This window comes from Ursus americanus, chromosome 11 (assembly GCF_024610735.1).
Source record: "Ursus americanus isolate L20-20 chromosome 11, mUrsAme1.1.p, whole genome shotgun sequence".
Classification (NCBI taxonomy): domain Eukaryota; kingdom Metazoa; phylum Chordata; class Mammalia; order Carnivora; family Ursidae; genus Ursus; species Ursus americanus.
Window position 1 is genome coordinate 56,998,867 of NC_142137.1, and position 26,448 is coordinate 57,025,314.

The 26,448-nt window shown below is 36.5% G+C and overlaps 1 protein-coding gene across 8 annotated transcripts in view; it reads right to left on the reverse strand.

Moving 5' to 3' along the window:
- The window catches only part of SHPRH (SNF2 histone linker PHD RING helicase), an 85,951-nt gene extending 72,759 nt beyond the window's left edge, over window positions 1–13,192 (reverse strand). For 3 of the 8 annotated variants that reach the window (XR_015726139.1, XR_015726138.1, XR_015726140.1), the window contains exons 1-4: window positions 12,992–13,192; window positions 5,409–6,079; window positions 3,042–3,171; window positions 900–1,118 (exon numbers count right to left, since the gene is read on the reverse strand). Coding sequence is in view for 5 of the 8 variants with exons in the window: in XM_087865564.1 (XP_087721690.1) it covers window positions 900–1,118; window positions 3,042–3,171; window positions 5,409–6,047 (988 nt within the window). In the remaining 3 variants the exon portion in view is untranslated. The other 5 variants (XM_087865564.1, XM_045805292.2, XM_087865563.1 and 2 more) reach the window with 4 other exon arrangements.
- Window positions 13,193–26,448: the final 13,256 nt, after the last annotated feature.

The window sequence follows — 26,448 nt, forward strand, 5'->3', positions numbered from 1 at the left end:
GAAACTATGGGAGAAATATGTACGTGCTATCCATCATTAAAATAAATCTATACAGAAAAAAAGTGAAATAGACATTTCACTTCCTAGAATCATGCAAAAATCTCACCTTGTGCCTATCTCTTTAAAGATAATGATAAAGAAGTGGCATAAATGACTCCCATAAATTTACTTTTATGAAAACACTTAATAGACAACATTTTATTTTATTATTTATTTTGTGGTGGAGCAAAGAAAATAAATACAAACTTAGTCACACATTAATCTCCTACTTTTGTAAATTTGCTTTCTGTTGCTAATATTCATCATTATTGTGAAGCCTCTTGCAGATAATTAACAAGATTCCCATCTAATCAGGTTCCAAAAACAATTCTTACTTGGAAAGGCATGTAATAATTCTATCAGTTTTTAAAAATTCAATGAAGGTAGCCTTTATTTGGGCAGGAAAAATTAGTTCAAACACTTACAGATGAGGGTACCTACAAATGCATTTCTCTAGATTTCAATTTTATTTTTTATTTTTTTTTAAATCCTAAGATCTTTTTTTTTTTTTTAAAGATTATTTATTTATTTATTTGACAGAGACAGAGACAGCCAGCGAGAGAGGGAACACAAGCAGGGGGAGTGGGAGAGGAAGAAGCAGGCTCATAGCAGAGGAGCCTGATGTGGGGCTCGATCCCACAACGCCGGGATCATGCCCTGAGCTGAAGGCAGACGCTTAACCGCTGTGCCACCCAGGCGCCCCTAGATTTCAATTTTAAAGAATTTCTTATACTATCATTTTGTTCATAGTAAAACCCATTCTTATCTTTTCAATATGATTTGTTCAACAACGTCCCTCATCCTAATTATCTCTAATATAATCCCTCTGATCAATCTGTCTTTAAGCATCTTATACTTGCCACTAGTAGGAGCGCTTCTGAAATGCTCTTGTTGTAGCATCCAATTGACAGCCTCTCTCTGGTATGGTCTCAACACAGGAATCAATGCAGGGTGCTGGACATCCACTTGGATGGACTGTGTTTCTTGCTGATGTGTTTGCTTCACAAACTGATAGAGCTCATCAATGTCCTGTCCCTCTGGCTCGCTCTCTGAATCTTCCTCATCCTCTTCCAACACATCTGTACATCCAACAGTAAATGTACTCAAAACAACCCGATCCACTTTTTATAACTACATGCAATTCTTATTCTAAGAACATACTATGTACTTTTCCGTCTCTGGGGCCTTGCTCAGTGTGTTTTGGGACAGGAAGGCCCTATTCTTAATTCTTCGCTGATCAAAAATCTACCTTTCAAAATAGTTCAACTATTTCCATGGCATTTTCTTTTGTTTTCCCTGGTTAGAATTAATGTTCTCCTCTGTGTTCGTGTAATACTCTTTTACTTTGGATATAGTGCTACATTGCAATCTGTCTGGCAGTGCAATCATTTATGTGTATTCTTCCCTTGTGCACTGAATTGTTATGCAAAGGCTGTCTTCTGTTTTTATAGCTCCTCAGAGCAGCTAGCACATGCTTTGCCCATTGTAGATATTTAATAAACATTTGAATGTGAAAATCTTTTGCAGTTTATAAAAGGATAATTTATTTCACTTTTACGTCTTAACATAAAAAAACCCATATGCAGACATAATTTTTCTATGTCTAGTAAGACAAGGGTTCCCATTTCATTTCTTATGCTAAAAAAGGATAGGCATTTGGTAGTAGCAGGAGCCAAGTGCTTAAGCCACTAATATGAATTTGTAAAAAATAGCAGATACATTTCCTGGGCACAACTGCCCTGTGAAAGAAGACTGGTGCTTACTGTAACATGAAAAAAAATTCAAAATCCTGAATAAATGTACAAAACTACTTTAAGTTATGATTTATTTCTCAACTGTTCCCAAAAGGCCTATCCACTTTTACAGAACATACCTCACATGCCATAGAATGAAGACTGTACCACAAAATACATAATTTACTTTCTTCAATAAAAAATATGCCACATGAGATTTCCAAAATTTTATAATTAATGTCTAGTTTTATGTGTGGTTATTTCAGACTTTTACTATAGATGTGTAATCTAGTACTGATAACTAAATTGAAGTTTTCCTTTGAAATCCTTTGACATTTTCCTTTGAAAAGTCTAACTTGTATTATTGTTAAAAGGCAGAATAATTCTTAGCATAACTTTAAAAATTCTAGATGTACTTAAAAGCAAGCCCTCCAATTCTGAAACCAGAGATTTTTCTCCTTTAAGTCTTTAACATGCAAATGATTTATTTTTATTATTTTTTTTTAATTAAGTAGGCTCCCCATCCAACATGAGGCTTGCACTCACGAACTTGAGATCAAGAGTCACATGCTCTACCGACTGAGTCAGCCAGGCACCCCAACTTTTATTAGTATTATGAAGCTTTGCAAAGAATGTACTGAAGAAAAAACTCAACAATAAAGCTTAGAAACTGATTTCCCAAATATTCCAGTATGAAATGTTCTGTAATTTGCACCTGAAATAATGCTGACCCACCATGAGCAGGGCTTGGAGAATTTGAGCCGTTTTTCCAGTAGTGTTGATAGGGTGCACCAAGCCATACACACTTTCCCCTTGGGAACCAATGGCAGACAACTCTGAAGCTGTAGTCCTGACCAAGGATGCAACATCTTGCCAAGAAACAGTAGGAAAGTTAACTGGTCTTTATGGGAAGCAGGCTCTTGAGATTATTTGTCAGACTGCAAAGGAGAGGTGGGATAAGGCCAGCCAAGAATCTCTGGCCATAACAAAATAAAAGCACAAGAATAATGCAAAAATTCCAATCGGCTCAGATCCCTTTAGATTCTACTGACTGCAAACATTTCTTGCATACTTACTCTAAGGTAGGCACAGTATTTAGCAAAGAAAGACACAAATTAGTGGGGGCATTTCAGATACAAATAATTTTGTCATACAGTGATTTTAAAGAGACTGTTTAATTTTATTATGGTTTTATCGTTTTTCTGCTTGTTATGTATATGATTTGGGAAAAACCCACAACTCTTAAAGCAATAGCCATTTTTAATTTACCTGGAATAACAAAATTGTATAACTTTTCCATCACTCTTTTCATGAGCTGATTAAACTTCTTCATTCTTGAATTTGCATCACTGAAAAAGTCTAGTTTCGCTAGGCCACCTTCCAAAAGATAAATTCCAACCTACAAAGAATTAATCAACATAAACATAGTTTTAATTGCACTAATACATTCTTTATGAGGACATGAAAAAAACTTTTTTAACCATTACTGTTTTTAAACATATTCGCAGTATTTGCCCCACAAACATTAGATACATACCTACACCAAATCGCCCTCACAAATTCTTATTTTCAATAACAAACTGATTCTACAAATGCAGTGCCTAATATGTGAAATGCACCATTCAAGTTGCTAGAAAATAATACTTCCTAAACTGGACCTGAACCTGGGAGAATGTGATGAGAACACCAATTCTACCTAACAAGTCAATGATTTCCAAACTTGATGAATAACAGAATAATCAGAGAAGTTGGTTAAAAATGCAGATTCCCCTAGAAGATTCTGATGCACATACCAGGATTCTTAAGCACAGTTACGCTTGGGAATCCCTATTACTAGATCAAACACTAAAATGTATAGGAAAACAGATGTTGATTAATGTAATATATCTTAATTCTGGTAAAACAATGCAGTACGAAGTTCTGCAGTCAAAAGATTTGAAGTTGAATACTGGCATTGGTATTTAAGAGCTAAAAACCAGGCAAAGTAATTGATTTATTTTGACCCAAATGCTGTTATTTGCAAAATGGAGAGAAGCCTATAAGAGATAGCCTATATAATACAATTTTAAAACTTCTTGATGGTAGATACTCAATAAATGCATTTTCCTTCATTTCCCTATGTTATCCTGGACCTGATTCCGTAATCATGGAGAGGCTCATATTCTTTTACTAAAGAACTAGAATCCAACCCAGCATTATAAAGGAATGAGTAACAAAGAATATATTTCATTATTATTTGTACTCTGCCTTGTGTCCATTTAGAGTTAGCTTACTACAACAGCAATGAGTGTTTAAATATTTATAAAAGTTGGGATAAGAATACAGAACAGATCAAGACTTGGTCTATGGGGAAGGTAGACAGAACAAATATACAAGCCACGAATTCTTACATCCTTGCTATCACTGAGCCACAGTTTTGGAATGCATCATCAACAAGGAGAACATAGTTTCATTCTCCAGGGAAGAATTAATTACAATCTAATGCTTCTAAATTTTCTTTCCTTTTGTCAGTTCTGAAAGTATACTAATATGATTACTTTTTCATGTAAGAAAGACACACAAGACAGTTTTCAACCGAACAAAAGTGAATTTAACATTTTAGAACTTCTTTTCCTTTTAAATTTTGGCATAAAGGCATATTAACCTGCTTCATAGTTTATAAAGGACGTCTACTTACAGTATCTCACCTGATTCTCAACATGACTGAGGTAAAAAGAATGATTATTATTTACATTTTACACAGAAAGATGATGAATTAGAGCATTTAAATGATTCGCATAGTGTTACTTAGCTAGTAAATAGCAGAGCCTAAAATGAATTATAAATTTACTCATTCATTTGCTGAAAACTTGTTCAGTATCAGGGTTTTACTAAGCTGTGATGATGAATGACTTCATAGTCGCTAAAGAAGAAAAATCTAAAATGTAAGTACACTACAAGTGGCCAAGGCAAAAGTAAACGTGTATGGAGTATTATGGCGGAAGGGCGTGTAACACCATCCATGAATTTTAAGAAAAGATCTCCCTACAGAAGGAAACTCTGAGCTGAATATTAGAGAATGCGCAGGAGTTACCAGGGAAAAGGAAAGGAACAATCCAGGCAGAGAACCATGAAAACAAAAGCAAAGATGCAGAAATATGGCCAGAAAATATGTAGGAAATAAATCAATCTGGAATTTCTGGGACAAAATTAAAAGCAGAGTGATAAAAGATGAGGCTGGAGAAGTAGATAAGGGCCTATCAAAGAAGGGAGTTATGTGCCAGATTACACTTCATTCTGCAGTAAAGAACAGAATTCCATTTCACATTATACCAATTCAGAGACAAAGCAGATGGGAGTTGAAAAGACAGGCAGGGCAATAGTTAAAGGACTGCTACAAGAAGAGGGAGAGATGACAAGACATTGAGAATAGAGCCAGAAGGGAGGAATCCGGGATATCTTGAAAAAGGACAGCTTGGAAATTATTATCTACAGTATACATTTTTTACAGTTATTGAAAGCCCAAAATAAAGTATACTTTGAAACTTAATAATGAAAGGCTTATTTCTGGCTTTTTAGACCTTCCTTCTAAATTAACTTCAAAATGGGACTGCCCAACGCAGAAGAACCTTAAAAGACACCACAGAAATTGAGTACCTTGATCACGTGATTTCCGTCTGGTTTTTGGTAAAGTTTTATTCTTCTCTTCTTTTGTAGCCATCCCAAATCTTCTAACATTTCACCACTGAAGGATGATTCCACTCGAATACCCTTGTCACAAATACTAATTGGCTCACTGAGTCCTTTTCCTTGTTTCTCTACATCTTCACATTCTGAATTAACATAGATCAGGAAATGATTGCTTGACTCTGAACTCATCAGTGTAAAACTCCTTTCAGAAAAATGTTCAATTAAACACTGTTCGGGAAGAAGCTGAAGAGTTAATTCTCCCAGAAATGCCTTCCAAGAATTATCAACGTGATAGGGAGAAATCACGATATTCAGCTTTACAGAGAAAGGAGAAAAAATGCCACCAGTCTCTTCTTTACTGATTGATTTTGAGATGTTCGCTGCCTTGGAACACCTCTTCTTATCTTTGTGAGCCACTTCTTCCTTTAGGCTATCATCTAGGATGATACAGTGAGCAGAAGAGAAAGCTGAACCTGAGGAGGGGTGCTCGTCATCAGTTAGGGTGAGAGGTTCATTCCTTCTGTCTTCATGCATATTCCAGTGAAGCTGCTGTTGCTTTTCCTCATCAACTCTCACTGGAGGAGCACGTTTCCGCCGGCTACTCATTTTCAAGTTTTCTTGGTTGGTAAATATGAACTCTAGAAGACAAATGCAACAAGTAAGCATTCCAAGAGAAGATTTTAGTATCAAAGTGCTCCCAGATGAACAATTCACCATAAATTAGAGGCCCACACATGATATGAAATCTTAAGAGAGATACATAAAGCCATGGTTAATTTTTTTAAAATAAGTCAAATACAGCTAAGGAACTCACTGATCATAATCTCATGAATCACAGAAATTCTAATGGTCTTACTGGTCCTTTAATGGATAAATTTAATAAAAATAATGTGTTATATAAAATAAAATACATTCTAAAAATAGCAGGAAAAATTAAATAAGCAGCAGTAAGGTAAATTTCTCAAATATACTTGAAATGCATATTTGAAGAGTTTTAGTAACATTTAAACTCATATCATCACAATAAAAGTTCAATTTTGTTTTATAATACCAAAGGGTTAACAAGACTTCACTTGACACTTACATAGCTAAAAAATTCCTAAAAATATATCTTCTCTTTCAAAAGAAGACAATGAAAATACAGAACATATTTCTTTTTTGTGGGTTAGCAGAAATAAGAATAGCTGGGCAAGGAATAAGATGGTGATGGCAACCAGGGGAAATGGAGCAGAGACAATAAAAGAAGAAAGAAAAAAAATGTAGGAAAAAAAAAAGGAAGCTTTGTCATCTCAGAAGAGGTAATTGGTCTGACAGCAACCTGTATTAGGTAGGCCCAAACTACGCTTTTCCCAGAATAATAGCCAATCCTGTATGAAACACACAGCAATCACAGAGATTAAAATCATAAGGCTGTAATGATGGCGGATGCCTATTCCACCTAGTCCAATGATGTAGCTGGAAAAAGAAAAAGGATGTATAAACAATTAAAATATGGCTTCAGGGTAGTTTCAGAAATATTCTCAATTTGGAATGTTTATGGACTGGAAGACGCAAGATGTCAAAATATCAATTCCTAGATATTGATCTACAAAGTAATCCTATTCAAAATCTCAACAGGCTTTTTTTTTTTCTCCAGAAACTGACAAGTGATTTTGAAATTTATATTAAAATGCCCAAGACCTAGAAGACTCAAAATAATTTTGAAAAAGAAGAATAAAGTTGAAAGATTCACGCTGACTCCAGGACTTACACTGATGGTAATTAAAACAGTGTGGTAATGATATATAGATAGACACGGTAATCAAAACAGTGTGGTAATGGTATATGACAGATATATAGATGAATGTAACAAAATAAAGCATCCTGGAATAGACCCATACACCTATGGTCAATTGATTTTCTTACCCAAAGATTTACTTATTTATTTTAAAGAGCGAGAAAGAGTGAGCCTGTGTGGGGGGGGGGGGGTGGAGGGTGGGAGGGGCAGAGGGAGAGAATTTCAAGTATACTCCCCACTGGGTAGGGATCCCATTCAGGGGCTTGATCTCAGGATGCACGAGATCATGACAGGAGCTAAAGCCAAGAGTCAAACATGTTTTAACTGACTGATCCACCCAGGCACCTGGTCAATTAATTTTTGAAAGAAATTCAAAGGCAGTCAATGGGCAAAAATATCCTTTTCAATAAACATGTAGCCACATGCAAAAAAACTAATCTTGAGCTTTACCTCACACCACATATAAAAATTAACTCGAGGGGTGCCTGGGTGGCACAGCGGTTAAGCGTTTGCCTTCGGCTCAGGGCGTGATCCCGGCGCTGTGGGATCGAGCCCCACATCGGGCTCCTCTGCTATGAGCCTGCTTCTTCCTCTCCCACTCCCCCTGCTTGTGTTCCCTCTCTCGCTGGCTGTCTCTATCTCTGTCAAATAAATAAATAAAATCTTTAAAAAAAAAAATTAACTCGAACTAGATTATGAACTGAAATATAAAAGCTAGAACTATAAAACTTCTAAAAGAAAACAGAGGAGAAAATATAAGTGACATTAAATTAGGCAAAAAAAATTTAATAGGGCCCAAAAAGCAGAGAATATAAAAAATTAATAAAGTTTCAACAAAACTACATATGTTTGAAGCTCAACAAAACTTCAAAAGATACTGTTATAGAAAGGAGAGGGGAAGCCAGATGGGATACAGTATTAATAAAACAAGTATCTGATGAAGGAATTGGAAAAAAAAAAAAAAACTTTCACAAATCTGTAGTAAGACAATCTTAAGAAAAAATTCTGAACACACTTCACCAAAGATGATCTGCGAGTGCCAAATAATCACATGAAAATATCTTCACCATCATCAGTCAAAGCAATGCAAATTCAACCTACAATCCAGGATAGGAAACTATGTATGCACTAGAATGGCTAAAATTTAAAAGACTGTAGAGGAAGAGCAACTAAAACTGAATTCTCCAACATCAGGAAAAGTTTGTCAATTTCTTACAAAATTAAATACAAACTTTCTGTGCAGCCTAGTAATCCTACCTAGATATTTACCAAAGAGAAATAAAAAACAGATTCACAAAAAAGATTTAAGCTTGAATGTTAATAGTAGTTTTAACAAAAGCTAAAAATTGGAAACAACCCAAGTGTCCATTACCTGGTAAATGGATAAACAGGTGGGATACTTCTTCATGATAAACTGATACAAGATACAATGACATGGATGAATTTTTAAACCATTATGCTAATAAGCGAAGGAAGCCAGATGTGTAAGACCATATACCGTATGATTCTATTTATATGAAATTCTAGAAAAGGCAAAAACCTACTGATAGAAGACCGATGAGTGGTTACTAGAAGTGAGGAAGTGGGAAGAGATAGACTGATAGCAAGGAGCAGGAGGGAAAGCTTTGGGGTGACAGAAATGTTCAACTGGTGTTTACGTGATTGTATATACTTGTTAAAACTCATCAAATTGTACACTTAAGATTGTTGGATTTTACTGTATGTAAAAAGCACAAATAAAAAGTAGATGCAGAAAAGATTTAAAATCAAAGAAAATAGGGTACCCGGGTGGCTCAGTCAGTTAAATGTCCGCCTTCAGCTCAGGTCATGATCCCAGGGTCCTGGGATGAAGAGGAGCCCACGTCAGGCTCCCTGGGAGTCTGTTTCTCCCTCTGCCTCTGCCCCCCCACCCCCTGCTTGTGTTCTCTCTCTCTCAAATAAATAAAATCTTAAAAAAAGATAAAATTATAAGAATATTAGGAACAGTTTTATTCTAATAAACCTGAAAAATCTAAATAAAATGAGTAATTTACTGACAAAATATAAATTAATAAAATTTATTTTCTTAGTAGCCACGCTATATGTGGCTTTTTAACTTTAAATAAATAAAATTAGCACTAGCCACACTTTAAGTGCGCAACAGCCATATGTGACTAGTGACTATTATACTAGACGGTGCAATTATAAAAACATTCTCAAAACTGCAAAAAGTCTATCAAGTAGTGCTGGTCTAAGTCAATCATGAGACTTCTGGTTCCTTAGCCAGTGCCTGCTTTATGAATGCGTAGGTAATAAACTGTAAACAATCTCTTACTATGGTTAACTATAAGCATCTTATTTCCTTTATTATCTTGGAAGAAGAATACAGGAGGCCCCTAATAAACTATGTGTTTATCTTTGTCCAATTCTCATCAGAATATAGGCTAGAACACTGGAATTTGGTCATTCTGCTGGAACTTTGAAAAGTTCAGCTGTGTCAGCTTATTAGTTAACTATGGCCCCAAATATGCTGTATAATATACCACTCCAAAGCTCAATATCTTGAGATAGCAATCATTTATTCTCAAAGATCTGCAGGTTAGCTGGTTAGCTGAGGATTGGCTGACCTAGCCTTAGGTTTCTGGAGGAGCAGTTCAGCTCTGCTTAATGTAGTTCTCATCCTCCTCCTAGGACCAGCAAAACAACCCACAGATGTACATGGCTGAGGTGTAACAGTATAAATCCAATCACACAAGTACTTTTCAAAGTGGGGTCACCGCAAAAGCACAAGGTTTCATGAGCTAAAGCAAGTCACGCAAATGGATCCAAAGTGAAGAGGTAGGGAAATGGACCATACTTCCCTACTGGGTAGAACTGCTTACGGCAGAGTGTAGATATGTGGTAGGGGTCACATAATCTATTATACTAACCATAATATTAGTAACATGGTAATTATGGAATTGTTAACTCTAAAAGCCCCAAAAGCAACTGGCTATAGAGTCTCACATCTGCACAGCAATGTGGCTTACAGGAGAAAAGATTCTAATTCTAGCTTTGGCATTTACTGTGTGGCACAGGAATAGTTATTTAACCTCTCTGTGCCAGTTTTCTCGTTTCTAAAGTGGGGATTATGGGATTATGCTTAGAAATAATGTAAGTATAATAGTACAATTAAAAGAAATTTAGTATATATTCAGTGAGCGGTAGCTGCTACCACCATCATCCTCAGAACAATTCATTATATATTATAATAACCAAACTTTAATGTGGCAGGATGGACGACCATATATGTGTGTGTCTCAAACCTGACTGGACATTAGAATCATCTGGGGGAATTTTAAAAAATCCTGATGCCCAGGCACTAACCCAGCCAATTACACCAGAACTGAGCATACATTCATGACAAAACAAAAACAAAACCAAAAACAAAACCACCTCATTCCAACTGACTCTTTTCTTAAGGGATTTCTATCCAGGGATAACTTCTTGAACCAAGAAGATATTATTTGATCAAAACCACTTATAACCATAATGTTAACTGGCAGCTAATAAGTCAAGTACTAGTAAAATTCTAAATATTTCTAATCATATTACAAACTCTTCTCCTGGTTTTCTTCATACCACACGAGTCCCACTTTTGGTCATTCTACTTCTTATTTCTCCTTTTTAAATATCAGAGTTAGGTGAAACATGATTATTTGCTGTTTTTAAATCTGGACCACACTTTAATTGTCCTACATTTAAATGTAAAAAGCCTTTTGCTTGAAATCCCCTTTCACACTTTTCTGCCTGTTGCTTCCCCAACCTTCCCCAGAAAACTTTCCATGACCAGGCATGCTGAGTTTAGGGCCATTACTCCTTGATCCCAACTGCTATACTGTTCTAACTGTAAGACTTTGAAGGCCATGAAAGCTAGGCAGGAACAGTATCCTATTCACCACTGTACCCCCAATGCCAGGTCAGTGCCAAGATAGAAATGATATACAAAATAAGGTGAAACAAGTATCTCTAACTCCCCGAATACCTAATAGCCTCCCTCTTTTTAAGTACCATGTTTCTTTTTAGACAAGAGTCTCTTAACCACATTCTAGAAGATTACAGGTAATGTGAAACTATTCTTTACTATTTCTGGCCTTGAATGAAACACAGAAAACTGACTGACCCATATCTTCAACAGAAAACAAAGATAAGTTATTTGAAAAATAAACATAAAATGTTAAGTTATTAAAACAATATAACAAATGATTACCAATTAAACTTAGATTCAGATTTTTTTCCCTCCAAATTATTATCTCTTCATTAAAAGACACATACAAATCCTGACTTACAACAAATCTGTGGTAGGCCTGGATTTAGAATTTAGGAACAATAAGAAGTATACATCTGCCATACTGCTGCCCAAAGTGAGCCTTATGCAAGCAAAGCCCAATCATTATGGATTAGTGAAAAGCTCCTAATGATCTCGCATTGCCACCATCTTTCTGCAATAAGTAGTAACTTCAGCAAAGATGAGAGTGTTTTCATCTGTTGAACCCCAAAATATGTTAGTCACAAAAACTTTAAAAATGCCCTCAAAAGAAAATTTTTCACCAGCACATTCTGTGTCCCCAAATTTTTGTAGCCTGAACTCTTAATAAGAGGTTTGTTTTAATAATTCTGAAGTGCAGTTGTAAGCTTGGGCAAAGAAGAGACATAAGGATAGCACCTTCTTTCAAAAGTAAACTATTTTATTCTCAACTGCTAGCTTATTGGCTAACTAGACCTGGGAAGCTCTAGGAAGCACAGGTTATCCAGTACAGGCACACTTCTCTCACTGACGCTCAATAATACTCGGCTTCTAGCATGGTTTCTGATCATAAACCAGTGAGTCTTTCTGGTGACAGTACAGATATTATGGATCATTTCTATTCATGGGAGTTTCAACAGTCTTGCTACCACCCAAGAAAATAATTTTAAATAGCTGTAATGACTTTAAAATTATTTTATTTTGTTCAGTTAAGGCGTTAAGGTAATTTAAATATAAGTAGGAAAACATCAAACATCTAGTTTCTCTACCTCCTGGGTCATGTACAATCACTCAGAAAAAAGGCACGAGCTTAATGGCCATTAATTAATACTACTATATCTGAAAGTGACAGTCAATCATCAAATAACACATCTTTGTTCACAAACCTAGGAACGACCACGAAGTCAAAACGTACAACGTACAAGGATGGTTTTGAGAGTGAAAGTAATTAATCTGACTCCAAAGGTAACTGAGAACTTTCAGACTTAACTTGGAAGCCTCGCCTCCCCTTTACCACATTACAACCCCGCGCACCAAGACGCTAGGCAGGTGCCCAGATCCAGCCTCCAGGGGCGTGTGTGTGACGAATGGTGATACCCAGTCGGTTTCTTCCGAAACTCAAAAGCGGTTCACGGAGTCAGAGCTGGGCTGTCAGCGCCAGATCGCTCCCAGCAGGCCGGGCAAACAAGCTACCCGCGAGGCCGAGGAGCGCGACGACAGTCCCTCGGACGCTCGATCTAAACACCGCAGGCCCCAGCCCCCGGGGAGACTCACAGCCTCCTTTCCCACGGTCCTTTCTTCTCCCGGGGAAGCCGTGCCGGTCCAGAGGCCCCCAAGTCTGGGATGGGAAAGGGTCTGGGAAACTCGCGCTGCGTCTCCCTCTCAGCGCTTTAGCTTCCTGGGCTCCAGAAAAACCGAGTCTTCCCTTCTTGGGACCTCCACCTCCGTGGGGAGACTTCTTCCGTCCCCGACCTCTGACCCCTGACCCTCCATCGCCCAAGCGCCTACCTAGGCTGGTTCTCAAGCCTCTTCTCTGCGCCAAGGTCCGGGGATCTTCTAAAGCCCCCGCAGGTCCCGGGCACGCATTCGCCACCCACCGAACACCCGCCTGAGATGAGCACGCGCGCTTTATGCTGGTTTGTGTTGGGGTTCCCGGGGGGCCCAGAAACCACAGCTTCCAGCTGCCGGGTGCGCGCTGGAGCGTGGGGTCAAGGTGAACGCGCACGTCGGAGCGCCCCGCCCCTTTTCTCCGGCAATGGCTTCATAAGTCTCATCTGCGCAAGTCCACACTGTTAAAGTCTACCGGAGGCTACAGTTGGAATCTCGCGATAGCGCTGCCCCACGACATTAGGAGTACAGGATTGGCTGGAATTTCTAAGGAGAAGGCGGGAGTCTAAGCAGATATTAGGTGTGGGCGGGGCTCCGCAAAAGAGGCTGAACTCCGCCTGAAGCGAGTGTTGGGGAGTGATTGGTGGCTTTAGTACACAGGCGAAAGAAAGCTCTGCCGACGCGCGTTTTTTATTACTTCAAGAAAGCAGCCGCAAGCTGGGTGCGGATGAAGCTTCTCCCTCTCAGAAAAGTTATTTTAAAAGACTTTTCAGGGAAATGTGAGTAAACAGTTTAAGAGGAGAGAAAAACTACATGTATTGTGCTGAGACCAGCCTTCCAGTATCTTTTTTTTTTTTTTTTCCCCTGAGAGGCAGCCTCTTTCTCATGAATGGAGACTTAGGTTTAGTTAACTTTGGGATAACTCTGAGGGGCTTCAGGGCCAAGAACTTGTAAAATGACCCCCAGGAAACATCAGGCACTCAGTGACTAATGAGTACCTAATAAAGATTCAGCATTATGCTGAAAAAGGGTGTCTCGGCTTGTGTGATCTCAGAAGCACAAAAGTTCTTGCCTAAGAGAACATCCGTTGTAGTTGCAGAGACAGTACAGAATGGTCCAGCTCCTAACCAATACAGAACTTCATCATAGACCTCTAAGCCTGAAAGAAGCCATTTACGTAAACTAAATCCTGTAAAATTTGGTGGAAATAAGTTATCTTACCCCAGGCTTCATGAGGCAAGTTTAAAAAGTAATACCAATGCTGGAGCAATGGACAAGCGGAGTCCTTCAAGGCAGAACCGATCATATTACTAAGTACAAGAGGATGGACCCTTTCTTTTGGAAGTGCAATTTAAAAAGCATTTAAATGTATATTGAGCTGTAAAAGGTTATCTTTGATAGTTTCATGTCACTTCTTATCATTGGAGCCGAGAATTAAGTTCATAGTTTGACTGAGTCCAGCTGGTGCCAGGCAAAAATATTTTAAAATAAGCACAGCATCATTTCATCATCCTTCACACTAATTGGGATAATTAATCTCTATAGACATAATTATTGTTAACGTGTGCAAAATAATAAACTACAGATTCAGTTGTAAGTGTGCAGAGATGCAATTTCAACTATAGAGGTGGAATTCTATACACTATGACTCAGTAGTTTAACAGTTAAAATTCTTCCTCTTGAATATTCCAACAGTGTGTTTAATCCTTTATTTGCAGGGTGAGTGCCCTGTATATTCTTTGAAGAATTTCTCTGTGGAGTAATGTGTTTCAATATTAGAATAACCAGAGCTAATGTTAGAAAACATGGTTCATTTTTGCACCTTAGCTCTCTGGAAGCTCCCAGCTGTGAAGCACCTGTTCACCCCTGACAAAACTGACTTCACCCACCTATTAGATCCTAATGATCTAATACCATCTCACAAGTATAACGAAGATATAAATGAATGAGTGAACCACCCAGTGTTCATAGAATTCAACTGGTTCTTAAAACTATAAATGTGATGACAGTCAGACCACTTATTTCCCGAGTGGTCTCACTAGGCCAAAGCTCTACATCCAGTTCCTTTTGGGAAAAGTAGCTTTATTGTAGCCGCACCCTAACTCAAGTCATCTTTTTGGAAATGAACAAGTTGTTCTTAAGGAGGAGGAGTGGTTGAAAGAGAATAGGTGAATTAGTGCAAATTGAACTCCCTTTCTGGGTGGAAACAGGATAACTGATGATATATGAGTAGAACTTTCTATTTTGCAAAGCCCTTTCATGTTCATTTTTATATTTGAGTCTTAAAATGATAATATGAGATATTTAAAATTCTCATTTTACAGAGGAGGACTCTGAGTCAGAGAAATTTGATGATTTGCTACTGTTTAGCTCTGAGAGACAAGAGGACATAGAACTCTTCTTGACTACTCCGTCTAGGCTGTTGCCTCTTATTACTAAGTCATGTATTTGTCTATCAAATAAAAATAACCAATTTATCACCAAATTTCCTAGGCTGGCGTGGGAAAAATGAAGGCAAGAAGTTTGTAATTATTTGGTGACACAGGGCTGTATATATCAACAATAAGGATCAGTCTGTTTTTTCCTTAATAGATCATTAGTACAATTGCTTGAGAAGTTTATTCCATGTTCTACTTATTTTTGCCTGCTCTCCGGAAGTGATGATGATGATGCCCACTCAGTATGATTGAGGCTTGCCAAAGATGACTCTTTGTTGCCATTTCCTCTGCTACCATCCTGTCTTGGCACTGCTTTTCCTCCTCCTGACGAAATGAAAGTATTAGGGTAAAAGTCATTATTTAGAGTGAATTGCAATACCCAAAGCCACTGTTAAAATGTGTGTAGTTTTAACAGAGAGTGGAAGAAAGAAACACAGTCTTACAAAATTGGTGCTGGCAGGGGTGATCAGCTGTGCATGAGGGAGTGATGCCAACTGGTATCAGAGGGATTGGGCATGTTTTGCTGTAGCGTGAGCAGAATATGTTGAGGGGCAGGAGGTGTGTGACCTGAACACAAATCTTCATGGCTAGAACTTCATGGTTTTTCCTCCGGCTGGCTGTGGATAGGTTTGATTATTAATTTTCAATTTAATTTTTCCATGGTAATTTGCAGGTCGGATTTATTTCAAACTCCAAAGTTTGTTCTGTTTCTCCTGCTGCAGACTCAACCTGAAAACTGAAAATTCAAGCTGTGTGCCTTCTGCCTCTCATAATTTGTAAAGCAAAATTTGTAATCTGTACACAAAATGCTGCATTGGACATGAATTTGTGACATAAGGAGAAGGTAATTCACCATTTCTTTCTAAGTGTTTATTTTGGTTGTTAATAAAGCAATACTTATAAACTAGGTAAAAGTAAGAAGGTTGAAGGTGAGTCTGTTGGGTAAGGAAAGGTGTGAGAATGTATTTAGTGTTTCTCAATGAAAATGGCATAATCCATATCATTGGTCCCTTGCCCGGCCCCTTTTACTCTCCATTCCCAGTTGTTACTTTTTTCTAATTTTTTTTTTCCAACCAGTTTTGTCAATGTGGCCTGTAGGCATTAAGCAACAGGAATATTGTAGCTGGTTCTATTGATGCTTATGACTTAAGTAATATTTATTATGCAGTTTTGAAAAAATACAAATAAAATGTTTTTTGAACATTTCAAGAGTTACTATCATGTGTCATTGTAAAGTACAAAAATAGTTATGAAACACTTTGAGAATGAATCTAAGATCTCAAGCTTGGTCATAGTACAGTTAGCACAAAGTGATACTTGCCAGAGAATAAAGAATCTTTCCAAAGCTTCCATCCGCTAGAAGGGTAGCACCATGCTCAAACATTAGCATTGGTGCATTGTTTAGGTCAATTCTTGAAACAATGGCAAAAACAGCCTGAGTGCCATCACCTTTAAATTCTGTTAAATTTTTGAATCCCTCTTTGAGCCCTTAAGTAAACTTAAATACTTAAAACCTTAAATACTGCACAGTAATAGCATGTAATGATCAATCATGTCCATGTGCCGTAATACTCCTGTTTTGACTATTTGCTCCTGAGAATTAATTTTTAGACAATAAACCAAACTATCCAACCATCTCATATAATTCTAGTGAAATCAATGTAAAGAAAGATGTTTGGGAACAACTTGAACAGATAATCTCCAACATATGACCTGATTTCTGGATGGTTAAAAAGCAAGCCTGTATAAATCAAATAAATAAATTGTCATGTCTATAGCCATGATGTTATAAACTAGGACTCCAATCCCAGAAACGTATATCATACCTTAGAAATATAAAAATTACTTTTACAAAACTTAACTCTCAATGAATTATAGACCTGAGTGTAAAATGCAAAACTATAAAACCCCTAGAAAATAACACAGGAGAAAACCTAGATGACCCTGGGTATGGTGATGGCTTTTTAGATACTACACCAAAGGCATGTACATGAAACAGATAATAAGCTGGACTTCATTAAAATTAAAATCTTTTGCTCTGCAAAAGACAATATCAAGAGAATTAGAAGACAGGCCATACGGTCTGGGAAAACATTTGCAAAAAACCCATGTGATAAAGGACTGTAACAATAATAATTAAAGAATACACAAGCTAAAAAAGATATAAGATGATATAAAAGTGGTGGGGAAGTAAAACTGTAGAGCAGTAGAATGTGATTAAATTTTAAGCTGTTATCAATTTAAAATAGACTGTGATAGCTCTAAGTTTTTATATGTAAGCCTCATGGTAACCACAAAGCAAAAACCTGTAGTAGGTACACAAGAGATAAGGAGATCACTAAAGAAAGTCATCAAATCTCAAAGGAAGAAAGCTTTTAACAAAATGGCCATAAGTACATAGATATCAATAATTACTTTAATGAAAATGAACGAAATTCTCCAATCAAAAGACATAGAGTGGCTGAATGGATGAAAACACAAGACTCATCTATATGCTGCCTACAACAGACTCACTTCAGATGTAAGGACACCCATAGACTAAAAGTGAAGGGGTGGAAAAAGATATTATTTGCAAATGGAAACCAAGAAAATTGGGGTAGCTATACTTATAGCAGACCAAATAGACTTTAAAGAAAAGACTGTATTAAGAGACAAAGAAGGGCATTATATGATAATTAAAGAGGTCAATCCAATAAGAGGATATAACATTTATAAATATTTATGCACCCAACATAGGAGCACCTAAATATGGAAAGCAAATATTAACAGACCTAAAGGGAGAAATAGCAGTAAAATAATAGCAGGGAACTTTAATATCCCACTTACATCAATGAATAGATCATCTAGACAGAAAATCAATAAGAAAATATTGGCCTTAAATGACCCATTATACCAAATGAACTTAACAGATATATACAGGAACATTCCATCCACAAGCAACAAAATACACATTCTTCTCAAGTGCTCATGGAACATTCTCCAGGACAGATCATATATTAGGCCATAAAAGAAGTCTTAATAAATTTAGGAAGATTGAGATCATAACAAGCATCTTTTAAAAAATTTATTTATTTGACAAAGGGAGAGAGAGAGCGAGAGCGAGAGAGCACACAAGCAGGGGGAGCAGCAGATAGAGAGGGAGAAGCAGGCTCCCCTCTGAGCAGGGAGCCTAACATGGGGCTCCATCCTGGGACCCTGAGATCATGACCTGAGCTGAAAGCAGATGCTTAACTGACTGAGCCACCCAGGTGCCCCTCAAGCATCTTTTTTGACCACAATAGTATAAAAGAAGAAAACTGAAAAATTAAAAAAATATGTGGAAGTTAAACAACATGCTACTGACAGCCAGTGGTTCAAAGAAGAAATCAGAAGAGAAATAAAAAAATATCTTGAGACAAATGACAATGGAAATACATTAAACCAAAATTTGTGGGATGCAACAAAAGCAGTTCTAAGAGGGAAGTTCATAGCAATAAATGCCTATATTAAGAAACAAGAAAAATCTCAAATAACCTAATAATAATATATAGTACTACTACTAATATAATAAACATATAATATAATTATATGTTCTCAATAGATGCAGAAAAAGCATTTGGTGAAGTTTAACATGCATTTGTGATTAAAGCTTTCAAGGAAATAAATACAGATGAAACTTACCTCAACACAAAAAAGGCCATGTGAAAACAACAACAACAACAAACCACAGTTAACACCATATTTAATGGAGAAAAAAAACGAAAAGATTTCCCTTGAAGATCCAGCACAAAACAAGAATACCCACTCTCACCACTTCTATTTAACATAGTGTTGGAAATTCTAGCCAGAGCAGTGAGACAAGAAAAGTGAAATAAAAGGCATCCAAATTGGAAAGGAAGAAATAAAATGATCTCTGTTTGCAGATGACATGATCATATATGTAGAAAACCCTAAAGACTCAATAACAAAAACTGTTAGAACTAATAAACTAATTTAGTAAAGTTGAGGGATATAAAAGCAGCATCAAAAATCAGTCACATTTCTATACACAAACAACAAACCATCCAAAAAGGAAATTAAGGAAACAATCCCATTCACAATAGCAATGCAAAGAATGAAATACTTGGAATAAACTTAACCAAAGAGGGAAAAGCCTTGTACACCGAAAAGTATGAAACACTGATGAAGGAAATTAAAGAATACACAAATAAATGGAAAGACATTATCTGTTCATGGATTCATTCATCATTGTTAAAGTGTCCATTCTATCCAAGGCCATCTATAGATTCATTGTAATCCCTATCAAAATCCCAATGGCATTCTTTAGAGAAGTAGTAAAAACAATCCTAAATTAATATGGGACCACAAATGACCCTGAATAGCCAAAACAATCCTGAACAACTTCCTGATTTCAAAATATATTACAAAGTTATATCAAAACAATATGTTACTGGCATAAAAAAGACAGATAGACCAATGTAACAGAATGGAGCCCAGAAATAAATCCATACATCCATGGTCAACTGATCTTTGACAAGGGTGCTAAGAACACAATGAGGAAAAAATGCTTTCTCCAATAAATTGTTTTGGAAAAACTATATGTCCACATGGAAAGGAACAAAACTGGACCCTTCTCTCACACCATACTTAAAAAAAAAATCAACTAGAAGTGGATTAAGGAATTAAACAGAAGACCTGAAACTGAAAGACTACTAGATAAAAAATTAGAGAAAGTTTTTGTTGAGATTTGTCTGGGCAATGATTTTTTTTAATATGACACCAAAAGCACAGGTAACAAAAGCAAAATAGACAAGTGGGATTGCATCAAACTAAAAAGTTTCTGCACAGCAAGGGAAGTAATCAAGAGTGTAAAAGCAACCTACAGAATAGGAGGAGACAATATTTACAAACCCATATATCTGATAAGAGATTAATATCCAAAATATATAAAGAAACAACTCAATAGCAAAAAATCCAAATAACCCAATTCAAGATGGGCTAAGGACTTGAACAGCCATTTCTCAAGAGACCATGCAAATGACCAACAGGTATATGGAAACGTACTCAACATCAGGTTAATGCAAATCAAACCCACAATGAAATATTATCTTACACATGTTAGAATGGTTATTATAAAAAAAGATAAAAGATAACAAGTGTTGGCAAGGATATGGAGAAAAATGAACCCTGGCACAGTTGATGGGAATGTAAATTAGTACAACCATGATGGAAAATGGTATGGCAGTTGCTCAAAAAAATTAAAAATGTAATTACTATATGATCCAGCAACACCATTTCTGGGTATATATCCAAAAGAAATTAAACCAATATCTCAAAGAGATATCTGCATCCCTACATTCATCGCACAATTATGCACAATATCTGATATATGAAAACAGTGTAACTGTGTGTGTATACACAACCTTAAAACAGAAGAAAATCTTGCCATTTGCAACAACATGGGTGAACCTGGAAGATATTATGGTAAGTGAAATAAGACAGACACAAATACTGTATGATCTTCCTTATATATGGAATCTAAACCATTTGGACTCGTAAAAGAGAGAGTAGAAAGGTGTCTTCCAGGACTGAGAGATGGGGCCAATGGGGAAGTGTTCGAAGAGTGTACAGATTCAATTATGCAGGATGAATAAGTTCTGGAAATCTAATGTACAACATGGTGATTGTAATAATGTATTGTATACTTGAAGTTTGCTAAGAGAATTGATCTTAAGTGTTCTCACTACCAGATAGTAACTGTATAACTACATTAATTAACTTGATTGTAGTAATCATTTCACAATGTATAGTATATTAAGCCATCAGGTTGTACACCTTAAATATATATATTATGTTTGTCAGTACCTCAATAAAGCTGAAGAAAAAGAGTAATCACTGAGAAATCTTAACAATTTGAACTGACCTTGTCAAAAAATGATTCATTTGTAGTCAAATAGGTTTTATATATTTCATTGTATTTTGATCCTTTGAAAGATGATTAACTAGTTAGAAGAAATTTTTAGCCAAACAGTATGACAATACCTATATGCATTGTCTGCCCCTGATATTTTGAACAAAGTTCTGTTTTCTACATTTTGCTTGACAAAGGGGTGGGAGGTAATATTTTTCCTGTTTTTACCCGAAATCAATGAAGGAGTCTTATTGCTTTAATGCCTATTTTCTCCTGTGCAGAATATTTCTTCAGTTTCTTTCCAGATGAGTGTGATATATTAAAATCAAACTGAAAAGCACAAGTTTTCTATCATTAAGGAGGGTAATTCATAATGGATGTGTTAGCAGAAATGAAATATTTAATCAGGTATTTAAAATAAATTTAAATCATCAGTGTTTATTGCCCTGATTACAAAAGAGGCATCTTCTTATGTAAAATAGAATATTTATGGATGTGTGTTTTCAATCATTTTGAATACAGATATGCATTTAGAAAACTCTTCAGTTTTATTGAAGTTCTTCTACTCTAAAGGACCAGTTTTAGTTAATGAGTTTTTCATCATCCTCATCCTTTTTATGCTACATACTTACAGGAGATATAATGGAGTATTTCTGTAGTGACTTCTGGCTGTACAATCATTAGAAAATTCAAAATGTTGAAATGAATAATGGGAAAAAACTGTAGATGTAAATAAACCTTGCTTCTAGATTCTGTGTACCATATGCTTTATTTTCTAATTAGAAATAAATATAACTACATGGAAGGAACATAAAATGTTTTATTGCTATTATCTCTTATGGGTCCCATTGCTGTTTCAGAGTGTTTTTTTAAAAACACTAAAATCACTTGTAGCAGCTATCACAATGTCAATCTCGACAGGTTTTCTAACATAGTCTGAATTCCTTATAATTTAATATCCTTTCATTTCTTGTAGAAACATGAGTGCCTTGCTACTGTGGGATCTAGTCATAGGAAAATTGTTATCACCCACACTTTGAAGGAAAATGCTGTGGCTTGGTAGAGACCCTGCTTGAAAGTTATGGGAAGCTTTGCTAGTTTGGATGAGGTTTCAAATAATCCACAGAAAATGTCAGAATAGAGGCCAGTCTCTATACAGAGTTGACTTCTCTGCCACCTTACTGCTAATGTAATGTGAAGGAAAATTTATGAAGTTCATGAGGTAGATGTATCCTGGGCAGACACAGTAGGAAAATAGTAATGTGAGAATAACTTAAAGGATACAGAAATCATCATCCCCACCCATGACTCCTTCACGTCTAAAGTAGCTTCTCACATCTGCCTTGGTTCTTGAAAGTATATAATTCAATATTTATTTCTTTGGATAATGATACCACATATGCAGGAATTCTTTTTTTAAAAAAAACTTTACGTATGATAAATTCTGCTTAGTGAAAATCTTACAAAACTGTGTGTCAAACACTACAAATTTGGGGGAATATAAAAATGAATGAGGTAGAATCCTTGCCAATTTTCTGTCTAGTAAGAAAAGATAAACATATGTTAAATAAAGTGTGGTGAACTTTTGTATGTGCTATGATAGAGAGTGCAGATTAGTGTGAGGGCACAGATGAGTGAATGACAAACTCTTTGTTGGGATGGTTAGAAATTGCTTCACAGAGGAAAGGATAAGTGAGTGTTGAAGAATTAGTGCATATGTTCCAGGTAGACAAGGAGATAAGGTATCCTCAAGTGAAAAGAGCTCCTTAAGTATGAAGTCCTGGAAATGTAAAGCAGATTGGGTTATTTGAAGAAATTACAGATTGTTGGACATAGATGGAATGAAAAGTGAAAGTGAAGAAGTGGTGAGGGAAGAGCAAGAAGTGAAGTAAAATGGGGGAGTAGCCAAGAGTTTTCTTATTGGGAACATTTTATACCTGGATAAGGCATTTGGAATTTATTCCATTGTCAACATGGAGGGGTGCATATAATGATTTCAGTCAGGGAAATGGTATGGTTAGATTTGTGTATTAGGCAATTTTAGTTATGCTATTGAGAATGGAATGGATGGGAGACTTGAGATGGAGAGACTATTAGAACAACACTGAAGCTGGTGAGCTCAGATATGTTGAGGCTGTGGACTAAGGCAGTATCAGGAGGAATGGAGAGAAGGGGAACATCAATAGGTTGGGTAGTGTCTCTTATAAAAGAAAGATGAAGAGTACATCAGCAGGTGCAATTTGGACAGAAAGATAATTTCAGTTTCAGTCTTGTTGAGTTTCAGATGCCTGTGGATAGATATGCACATAAGGGACACTTGATTTAGATGACTTGAATGATTAATTGAATGACTACATGAGAATGGGGTTAGAGAAAAAGTCTGGGCTAGAGACAGAAATGAGCACATAGGCGGTAGAAGAAATAAAGGGAAGGGATAAAAACACTCCAAGACAGCTACAAAACAGGAAGAGATAAAGACCAAAATTAGAACCCTGGGGAGCACCACTGTTTAAAGAGCAAAGGTAGGAGCAAGAGCTTCAAAGGAGGTGGAGAATATGTGGGCTAAATGGTAATATGAGAAACCCAAAAAGCAAGTGAGAACAGAGTTTTACTGTTGAGGGAAGAGTTAGAAGCACTGAAACACTGAAGAGAGATCAAGTATGCAGAGAACTAAAAAGATCCCAGGGATCTTTTAAGGGGTCATTGAGGAGTTTAAGTAGTGGTGAAGAGGGAACTTGCTTACAGAGGGCTCAAGAGTGAATAAAGTGAAGACATATGGTCATTCGGTGTAGAGTTTATTTTTAGGAATTTGTTGTAAGTGGAGAGAGATACAGTAAGAGATGGAGGGTCAATGGAGGAATTTTTACTTATATGTTTATTTTTTAACTGCTTTATTGACATATATGTATCGTGTATGTTCAAGGCGTACAACTTATAATCATTCTTGTCTTGTGTTTGGTGTCTATTCCTGCCTTCAGCACCACTGTCTTCCCAAATAGGGATTGATTCTGCACTACTCATTCTGTTCCTCCAGCAAATCTACCCAAAACAAGCACTGAACTGGGAACAAGGAAACTTGGATTCCAGTTAATGTCTTATCCCAATGAGTTTTATGAATCTATACAAGTCCTATAATTTCTTTGTCTCTAAGATTACTTATTTTTTTAAGAGAATTTATTTGTTTGTTGTTTATTTATTTATTTATTTATTTATTTATTTATGAGAGAGAGAGAGAGAGAGAAAGAGAGTGAGCGGGGGCAGGAGCAGAGAGAGAGGGAGGGTGAAAGAATCTCAAGAGGACTCTCTGCTGAGTGTGGAGCTTGATCCCAAGATCCTGAGATCATGACCTGAGCTGAAACCAAGAGTCGGACACTTAACCAACTGACCCACCCATGCACCCCTTGGGTTACTTTTAAACTATAACCATTGAGAAAGCCCTCTCCACTCTATCTTTCTATGTTTCTTTGATAACTCTTGCATACAAAGGTGTAAACATATTTGTTAATTGATAACAAGTTAAATGGCATCTGTCTTTGGGGTCGTTTGTGTTGTCATAGTATTCAAAACCTTTAAGAAAAATTCTGACAAGTTAGATTCCAGATACAAACAAAGGGTGGGGGATTTTGGAGGGCACTGTACCCTGCTGGCACCCTAGAAATTATTCCACATAGATAGAAAGATTCCACCTTTCCTACATGTGGATATCAACTCTTCCTTATGTTGTTTGAAATGAGAAGCTAGCTAAGAAACAATAGCCGAAAAATAAAACAAGACAAAATCAGAGAGGGAGACAAACCATAAGAGACTCTTAACCATAGGAAACAAACTGGGGGTGGGGGGTGGGAGGATGGGGTAACTGGGTGATGGACATTAAGGAGGGCATGTGATGTAATGAGCACTGGGTGTTATATGCAACTAATGAATCACTGAACTCTACCTCTGAACTAATAATACACCATATGTTAATTAATTGAATTTAAATAAAAATTTTTTAAAAAGAAAAATTTAAAAATTTTAAAAAGAGAGAGAGAAAAAAAAAAGAAACAATAGCCAAAACTTGTTCCAGACCCTGGTAATGAGGCAACCTTTGAAGCCTGCTCGTAGTAATAGTTTATGATATCTCCATTCTTTCAAAAACTCCTCGTTAAGCCAAAAATCTTAGACTCATCCTTGATTCCTTTTTTTTAAATTCCACCCCACATTCATTCCTTCAGAAAATCATATTGGCGCTACATACATCCAGAGGCTGACCATTTCTCACCATCCCTATCACTACCAACCTGGTCTAATTTAGCCGCCATTTTTTTTTCCTGTATTATTGCAGTAGTCTCCTAGCTGGACTTGGTGCTTCTACTCTTGCCTCCACAGTATATGCTTCTCAAAGTAGCCACAGTAATCTTATTAAATCATAAATCAGGTCATGCCACTTCTTGTTTAAAACTGTTCAATGACTCCCCATTTCATGCAGCATAAAAACCGTATTCCTTACAATGACCTCTCAGGCTCTGTATAAACCTGTATGTTCCTGTATGTTCCCTGTATGTTCTCTGATCTCATCTGCTACTTCTCTCTACCTCATTCACTTTTTTTCCAGCCTGATGTCTTTATGTATCTTCAATCATACTGAGAACTCTCAAACCTAGGGCCTTTACCAGCTGTTTCCTTTGCTTGCAACACTCCAATACATCTTCGGGGCTCATCCCCTTCAAATATTTGTTCAAATGTCACCTTCTCAATAAGGCCTGACTGTTCCATTTAAAATTAAATCTCACTCTTTAGTCTTCAGCTTATACCTCTATTCCCTAAAACCCGCAGTTCTTATTTTTACCAGGGCACTTGTGACATGTATAATTTACTTGTTTATTATGTTTAATATTTACTTTGTTTCCAGCAAAAAGAAATCAGAGATTTTAAAAATTATTTAATTTATTTTTTAAAATTGGAAGTGTAGTTGACACAATTACATTACCTTCAGGTGTTCAATATACTGATTTGACAAGTTGATATGTTGCACTGTGCTCACCACAGACGTACACCATACAATCCTATTTTAATACCATTGACTGTATTCCCTGTGTTGTACTTTTCATCCCTGCGATTTATTCATTCCATACCTGGAAGCCTGTATTTCCCACTTTACTTCACCCATTTTGCCCATCTCCCCACCTCCTCCCCTCTTGGAAGCTGTCAGTTTGTCCTCTGTATTTATGGATGTGTTTCTGTTTTTTGTTTGTTTGTTTATTCATTTTTTTTTTAGATTCCACAAGCGAAATCATATAGTATTTGTCTTCATCTATTTGACTTATTTT